This window comes from Danio rerio, chromosome 20 (genome assembly GCF_052040795.2).
Source record: "Danio rerio strain M-AB ecotype USA chromosome 20, GRCz13ab, whole genome shotgun sequence".
NCBI lineage: Eukaryota > Metazoa > Chordata > Actinopteri > Cypriniformes > Danionidae > Danio > Danio rerio.
The window spans coordinates 39510560-39519156 of NC_141040.1; the positions used below are offsets into that span (position 1 = coordinate 39510560).

General features: G+C 40.9%; 1 protein-coding gene across 7 annotated transcripts; it reads right to left on the minus strand.

Annotated features, from left to right (window-relative positions):
- Nucleotides 1-3043: 3043 nt before the first annotated feature.
- Nucleotides 3044-8056, minus strand: LOC147839389 (uncharacterized). 7 transcript variants are annotated; one of them, XM_087298449.1, is made up of 3 exons: nucleotides 7027-7853; nucleotides 6830-6924; nucleotides 3044-3628 (listed from the first exon to the last, which is right to left on the minus strand). In XM_087298449.1, exons 1-2 carry the CDS (start codon nucleotides 7743-7745, stop codon nucleotides 6837-6839), a joined length of 807 nt encoding a protein of 268 aa, XP_087154575.1. In that variant the 5' UTR covers nucleotides 7746-7853; the 3' UTR covers nucleotides 3044-3628; nucleotides 6830-6836. The 7 variants fall into 7 exon arrangements, with proteins under 7 accessions (XP_087154575.1, XP_087154574.1, XP_087154572.1 ...); XM_087298448.1 differs by having other exon boundaries at nucleotides 3044-3633; XM_087298450.1 differs by lacking the exons at nucleotides 3044-3628; nucleotides 6830-6924 and adding an exon at nucleotides 7867-8056 and having other exon boundaries at nucleotides 7162-7515; nucleotides 7647-7714.
- Nucleotides 8057-8597: the final 541 nt, after the last annotated feature.

The window sequence follows — 8597 nt, forward strand, 5'->3', positions numbered from 1 at the left end:
TAATAAAATTACCCTTTAAGAGGTAGATAAAAATAGGGTTTACTGAAAAGTTTTAGAAAATGTTTTTTTATTTCCTTTCCTCTCTCCTTCCTTTATGATGGAGCTTAATAATCCCAGTCAGGAATATAGAAAAAAAAAGTAGACTCATTTAGTGGCAGCCATGGAAAGAATGGATGAACTGTGCTCATATGTGCTATTTGCATGCATACTTTTTTTCTCAAAGAATGCAAATCAGGTATCTGTGCAAACATACTTGAATAACTACAAAATACATTTTGGATGGACTAGTTCCTTATCTAGCTGGTTAAGTTGTTGGTGGTCAGTTGTATTTTTTCGATAACCCCTGCTGTAATTTAGACCACAGAATGAATGCTACAAACTAATTGTATTCAAGGCATATTCAGATCCACTATAAATTTTATAGGCAATTTAGGCATACACCATAAACTAACCCTACAAATACGCAACTGTAAATCACCACATTGCTAATATCCAGGAGCCTTATCAAAAAAATCATTGGAGATAAATAAGAAATGACTTCCTCTTGTTATAATAGCAGACATTTTCCAGACACATACCTAATAATCATTACCATTTCATTCCTTTAGCTTGAATAGATCAGCTATCAGTTAGACTCACAGAATACACACACTCCTGTTTATATTTATCTGCCTGTGACTGATTTACGATGTATTGAAGGGCACACCGATCAATGCATTTTTAATGTAAATCAAAAGACTCATACGATGAAAGTAGACCAATAGGAATCCTGATTTTCACTATTGAACATCACTTTTGTGTTTGTGTCTTTTAATTATTACACTGTGGGGACATTTGGTTAGTAATACAAGTAAAATTTGTCAATTTTTTTGGTTCCCATGAGAAAAACGACTCATAAATCACACAGACTGAAGTATTTTGAAAATGTAAAAACGCATATTGTTTCCTGTGAGGGTTGGGTTTAGAGGAAAGGTTTGTGTAGGGGGATAGAAAATATAGTATGGAGAATAAGAATCATTATGTCTTTGAGTAGTCCCCATAAAGATAGCTGTACAAGTGTACGCGTGCTTGCGTGTGTGTACACAAATAATCTTGTGGTGCTCATTATTTGTGTTCTATCTTGTTAAATTAAATAAACCCCAGCCTCATTAAAAGAAATATCTAATCTTTAGCTCATTTTTCCTTTAATCTTTTTTTATTTTTTTGCTCTTTTGACCCCCAATCCATTAAAGAGAAAACCTTTTAAGAGCAAAGTTTGAATCAAAGAGAGTTCTTTTGCTTTTGTTGTTTGGTCTAGTCCTCAAAAGCCAGTTACCGTGGGACTGAAGTTGACATCAGAGACAGCAGGTTCAGAAAGTCTGCTTTTGGAAACGTTTATGGAAAAATTTCATGTTCAGCATGATGCTTATATTAATACAAGTCTTGGGATTGATTAGTCTGGACTGGGCATTTATTTTGTACACATAGACTTGTACACTGTCAAAATATGAATGTTTTTGTGTTCATTTGCGTTCAACTTCATTCGTTAATTTATTTTCTTTTCAGCTTACTGCTGCCACAGCAGAATGAACTGCCAACTTATCTAGCATTTTTTTATGCAGTGGATGCTCTTCCAGTCGCAACCCAACACTGGAAACATCCATACACACTCATTCACACTCATACACTACAGACAATTTAGCTTATCCAATTCACCTATAGCACATGTCTTTGGACTGTGGGGGAAACCGAAGCACCTGGAGGAAACCCACATGATCACGGGGGGAACATGCAAAATCCACACAGAAATGCCAACTGACCCAGCTGAGGCTCGAACCTCAACTTTCTTGCTGTGAGGCCATCGTGCTTCCCACTGCGCCACCATGACGCCCGCTTAACTTCATTTAACTTAAAAATATAAATAATGCAAATTGAAATAACCCATGAAGTTAACTTGAATTAACTTGAAAATTAAGGCTGCATATTTTACTTTCAGTTACTTTTTTTTTCAAGTTTGTTTTATGTTTGGATTAGGATTAACTTAATCCCCCACAGTCTAAAGACATGCGGTACAGGTGAATTGGGTAGGCTAAATTGTCCGTAGTGTAGGAGTGTGTGTGGATGTTTCCCAGAGATGGGTTGTGGCTGGAAGGGCATCCGCTGCGTAAAAATTTGCTGGATGAGTTGGTGGTTCATTCCGCTGTGGCGACCCGGATTAATAAAGGGACTAAGCCGACAAGAAAATGAATGAATGAATGATTAAATTTCCCATTAATTGTATTTTATTAATTAATTTAGTCATTTAGCAGACGCTTTTATCCGTAGCGACTTACAAATGAGGACAAGGAAGCAACTTACACAACTATAAGAGCAACAATGAATAAGTGCTGTAGGCAAGTTTCAGGAATGTAAAGAAAGTGTAAGAAGTAAAACAATAGTAATTTTTATATTTTTATTTTTTATTTTTTTGTAGTTAGTGGAGAAGTTAAAGAGGGAATTGCATATTAGTAAGGAAAGTGGAGAATAAATAGTTGAGTTTTTAGACGTTTTTTGAAGACAGCAAGTGACTCTGCCGTTATGATGCAGTTAGGGAGTTAATTCCACGTACTGGGCAGATTGTGCGCGAGAGTTCGGGAAAGTGATTTCTTCCCTCTTTGGAATGGAACCTTGAGGCGACGTTCATTCATAGAACGCAAGTTTCTGGAGGGCCTATACATCTGCAGAAGTGAGAGCAGATAAGAAAGGGCGCAGCCAGAAATCGCTTTGTAAGCAAACATCAGAGCTTTGAATTTGATGCAAGCAGCAACTGGCAGCCAGTGCAAACGGGTGAGTAGCAGAGTGACATGTGCTCTTCTAGGTTTACTAAAGACCACTCGTGCTGCTGCGTTCTGAAGCATCTGAAGAGGCTTGATAGAGCCTGGCTAGTAGAGAGTTGCAATAGTCCAGTCTGGAGAGAACAAGAGCTTGAACAAGGAGTTGAGCTGCATGTTCAGATAGGAAGAGTCGGACCTTTCTGATGTTGTAGAGTGCAAATTTGCATGATCGAGCAGTTCTAGAGATGTGGTTCAATTCAATTCAATTCAGCTTTATTTGTATAGCGCTTTTACAATGTAGATTGTGTCAAAGCAGCTTCACATAAATGGTCATAGTAACTGGAACAGTGTGGTTCAGTAACTGGAACAGTGTGGTTCAAGTTTTAGTGTTTAAGTTCAGTTCAGTTCAGTTTAGCTCAGTTCAGTGTGATTTAATCATTACTGAGAGTTCAAACACTGAAGAGCCAATTCATCGATGCGTAGCTCTACCAATCCTGAACCATGCGAGGCAGTGGCGACAGCGGAGAGGGAAAAAAAACTTCACCTGATGGGAGTGAAGAAAAAAAACCTTGAGAGAACCAGACTCAGTTGGGCACGACCATTTTAATTTCTCCACTGGCCAAAAGTCTTGTGCAGAACTTCATTCGCCGTGGTTTATGCTGGAAGATGGCCTCAATGAAGACTCGTCTGTCCCTGGAGCGTCGCTGGAATCAGACACATGTTCTCCACTCCCCACGACCATCAGCGCAGCAGCAGCTCAGGATATGGCCTGGTCCCGGATATGGAATCCTTGGGATCATCACGTCGCTGGTCTTGGATCCAATCAGTGACTCCGCCTAATCTGAGGACCTCGGGATGAGTATCCCCAGGTGAAAATAGAGAATAAAGAGAATAATTAGCGTAGCTGCTGTTCATAGTGTATATAAGCAAGATGCAGAAGCCAGTGTGGAACCCGCTAGGTGATGCATTGAGTGTATGCTTTACTAAACAGATAGGTCTTTAATCTAGTTTTGAACTGGGAGAGTGTGTCTGAGCCTCGGACGTTATCAGGAAGGCTATTCCAGAGTGTAGGAGCCATGAAAGAGAAGGCTCGACCTCCTTTACTTGATTTTGCTATTCTAGGTACTACCAGAAGCCCTGAAGTTTGAGATCTTAAAGAGCGAGTTGGTTCGTAGCGAGACAGAAGGTTGGTTAGATAAACAGGAGCTAGATTATTTAGGGCTTTATAGGTGAGAAGTAATATTTTAAATTCAATACGAAACTTAACGGGCAGCCAGTGTAAGGAGGATAAAATTGGGGTTATATGATCATATTTTCTAGACCTGGTCAGAACTCTGGCTGCTGCATTTTGTACTAATTGAAGTTTGTTAATAGAGGATGCTGGGCAGCCAGCAAATAGAGCATTACAGTAATCCAGTCTCGAAGTCATAAAAGCATGGACTAGCTTTTCTGCATCTGAGATGGATAGCATATTTCGTAATTTAGCGATATTTCTCAGATGAAAGAAGGCAGTTTTTGTGACATGGGATATATGGTTTTTAAAAGTTAGATTGCTGTCTAATATGACACCCAAATCTTTTATAGTAGAGCTAAAGCTAACTTTGTATCCCTCTAATTGTAAATTGAGTTGCGAGATCTGCTGTGTGCAAGATTTAGGCCCAATAAGTAATAATTCTGTTTTGTCGGAGTTTAAGAGAAGAAAATTGTTGGTCATCCAGTCTTTGATGTCTTTGATACACTCAGTTAGTTTAGAAAGTTCAGACGTCTCGTCAGGTCTAGTTGAAATATATAATTGAGTATCATCTGCATAGCAGTGAAAGCTGATCCCATGTCTTCTAATAATGTCTCCCAGAGGTAGCATGTAAATTGTAAACAGTAAAGGGCCTAAAACTGATCCTTGAGGCACCCCATACTTTACTGGGCAGATTTGTGAAGGCTGTCCATTAAGATTCACAAACTGGTAGCGGTCAGTTAAGTATGACTTAAACCATTGTAGAGCCTGTCCCTGGACACCTGTAGACTTTAAGCGATTTATGAGGATATTGTGGTCAATGGTATCAAATGCCACACTAAGATCGAGTAAAACTAATAGCGAGACGCACCCTCGGTCAGCAGCTAAGAGTAAATCGTTGGTTATTTTCACTAAGGCGGTTTCTGTACTGTGGTGAGCCCTGAAACCTGACTGAAACACTTCAAAAATATTGTTCGTCTGCAGAAAAGAGCATAATTGAGTGGAAACAACTTTTTCTAGTATTTTAGACGTAAATGGAAGATTTGAAATAGGCCTATAGTTAGCTAAGTTGTTGGTGTCTAGTTGTGGTTTCTTAATATTAGGCTTAATAACAGCTAGCTTGTAAGAGTTTGGAACATGGCCTATAGATAAAGAAGAGTTGATAATGTTAAGAAGAGGTATCCTATAGCAGGTAGCAGCTCTTTCAGTTATTTTGTTGGAATTGAGTCCAGCATACACGTAGCTGGTTTAGAGCTATTTATAATTTTTACTAACTCTTCATGTTCTATGATTTTGAAGCAGTGTAGGTTATTATTATGATTTAATGAAATATTTACAGGATTTGGAGTATAAGCCGGTGCAGAAAGTTTGGCATCTCCTATTTTCTGTCTTAAGCCTTCTATTTTATCACTGAAAAAATTCATGAAGTCATCACTACTAATTTGCGGTGGAGTAGTTTGTTCCAAGGATGACCGATTATTTGCTAATTTAGAGATGGTGTTAAATAAAAATCTAGGATTGTTATGATTATTTTCTATCAGTTTGCGCAGGTGCTCGGTCCTGGCAGATTTTAGAGCCCTCCTATAGCTGGACATACTGTCTTTGTACGCAATTCTAAAGACCTCTAAATTCGTTTTTTTCCATTTACGTTCCAGGGCACGGGTTGCTGTTTTGAGCGCACGAGTATGACTATTATACCATGGTACAGTTTTAATCTCTCTAGCCTTTTTTAATTTGATGGGTGCCACAGTATTTAGTGTGCTAGTAAAGATGGCATCCATACTGCTGGTTACTACATCAAGATCATTTGAGTTTGCGGGTGCATTACGAAATAGAGAAAGATCAGGTAAGTTATTTATAAATTCATCTTTAGTTGACGGAACAATAGTTCTACTAGGGCGGAGTATTGGAGCGGGTTTGCTAATTTCAGGTAAACATAGCTTATATAGTAAGAGGTAGTGATCTGTAATATCATCACTTTGTGGTATAATGTCTACGTCAATAACCTCGATTCCATAAGACATAATTAGATCTAATGTATGCTTTGAGCGATGGGTTGGACCCACAACGTTTTGCTTTATCCCAAGTGAGTGTATTAAATCCATAAACGCGAGCCCGTAATGTATCATTAGCGTCATCTATGTGGATGTTAAAGTCACCTACAATTAGCATTTTATCAGTTTTGACTAGTAAGTCAGAAATAAAATCAGAAAATTCTTTTAGAAATTTGACATAGGGTCCTGGGGGTCTATATACTGTATGGTGATTAAAGCGAGAGATAACATAGGTTTTTGTATAGTATCTGGAAGCTGAATATTAAGCGATAATACTTCAAAGGAGTTAAACATAAGTCCGTTTCTCTGTTTAATATTAAGGAAATCACTAAAGATTGATGCAACTCCACCACCACGACCAGTTTGACGAGCCTCATGTTTATATAAGAATCCTGGAGGAGTTGCTTCATTTAAGCTAATATAGTCATTTTGTTTCAGCCAGGTTTCAGTGAGACAGAGTGCATTAAGATTGTTTTCTGTTATTATTTCATTAATGATAAGTGCTTTAGGTGCAAGTGACCTGATGTTTAGGAGACCAAGTTTTACGAAATTTGTATTTTCACTTTCTACTGGTTTTTCTGGTTTGATTCTTACTAGATTTTTTCTGGAGCACACAGTACGTTTATTTCTTAATCTAATAATACGAGGAACAGACACAGTCTCTATAGGATTCGCCAGATATGCGTTACTGATGTTTAAGTGGGGTGAACAAGAGTCTAGGTGGCTATAATGTGAATTTTGTGAATTTTTACCTGCTAGTCAGATGGTGCGAAGTAATCTGGAGATGTTGTCCGACAGGAGTTCAGCTCCGGCTCGACTGGGGTGCAGGCCGTCAGGACGGAAGAGCCTAGGACGCTCCCAGAAAAGATTCCAGTTATTAGCAAAGAGCAATTTCTGTTCTTTACACCATGTTATTAGCCATTCATTCAGAGCTAAAAGTCTACTGAACCTTTCATTTCCTCGGCGGTAGGTAGGAAGCGGCCCAGAAACGATGATCTGCGTGGCGGGCGAGGTGCGTCGAACCGTCTCGATCAGGCTCCTGAAGTCCTTCTTCAGGATCTCCGACTGCCGGAGCCCGGTGTCGTTTGTCCCCACGTGGAGGACAACGGCACCAGGGCTCTCGGCAGCGCCCAGGATGGTTGGAATCTGTGTAGAAATATTTCTCACACGGGCACCAGGAAAGCAGAAAGTACGTACTTTATTACCTTTTGAGGAGGCGGCACGGACGTGACGAACGATCGAGTCACCGATGATGGCCACATCGGGACCCGACTCGCGGAGAGGGGAGAAGCGGTTCTCCGTGGAGATCTCGAACACAGGAGGAGACGTTCTGCCCCGGGATCTGGGAAGCACCTTGCGCGGCTGCACCCAGGCGCCGTGGTAGCCGGGTGTCGGCGTGAACGACGCCTGGCTGAGCCGCGCCCCGGGTGCGCTGGGCCTGGACAGAGAAGGACGCGGGGTTGAGGTAGAGGGAATGATGTGGTTGTAATTTCCACGTACCTTAGGTGATGAGACGGCCTTAGCATTAGGTACAACGAGAAGTCGTTCCCGTAGCCGCGACCGTCTTACCACCAGCGCGCGGATCTGGGACTCCACTTCTTCCAGCTCCAGCTCCAACGCCTCCATCGATGCTTCTCCTGCACACAAGGACAGAGACGGAAGCGACATTTTACGGGGTAAAGAGCAAAGCCAGTAAGTCAAAAGTGTATAGTTAAAGAGGTCGGTAGCTTTAGCTGACCAGCGGCGCTAGCAGGCTAAAGCTACAAACAACAGGCCTCGAGGGACAGACCGTTTTTAAAGCAGTTTTGTTTGTATAAATGTATTAAGGGTTTGGTCACCCTAAGTAGGAGAGACAAATACTTAGCGAATGAGGAAGAATTTAATGATTAAGATTTAAATTGCGAGTAAATAGCAAGTCCAAACTTCAAGCACACACAGTGTGTGACCGAACGGAGACAGTGACGCCAGTGACGTCACTCGAGCATGCGTGGTCAGAGAAGTTAGTTGGTCATCAATCGTTACTCCAAGGCTTTTCACCATTTTGGATGCAGTAATGGTTGCCCCATCCATCTGGATTGAAAAGTTATGTTGTAGAGTCAGGTTGGCAGAAACGTCAAGCATTTCTGTTTTCATGAGGTTAAGCTGAAGATGATGATCTTTCATCCAGTGTGACAGGCAGGCTGAGATGCGAGCCGGAACTGAGAGATCATCAGGGTGAAAAGAGAGGTATAGCTGGGTATCATCAGCATAGCAGTGGTAGGAGAATCCATGTTTCTGGATGACTGATCTTAAAGATGACGTGTAGATGGAGAAGAGAAGTGGTCCAAGAACAGAGCCCTGTGGTACCCCAGTGTTTAGATGCTATATGTTGGACACCTCTCCCCTCCAAGACACCCTGAATGACCTGTTAGAGAGGTAAGATCTGAACCACTGAATAACCGTGCCTGCAACACCTATGACTCAAGCGTAGATAGCAGGATCTGGTGGTTTACAGTGTCAAAAGCAGCTGACAAGTCCAGC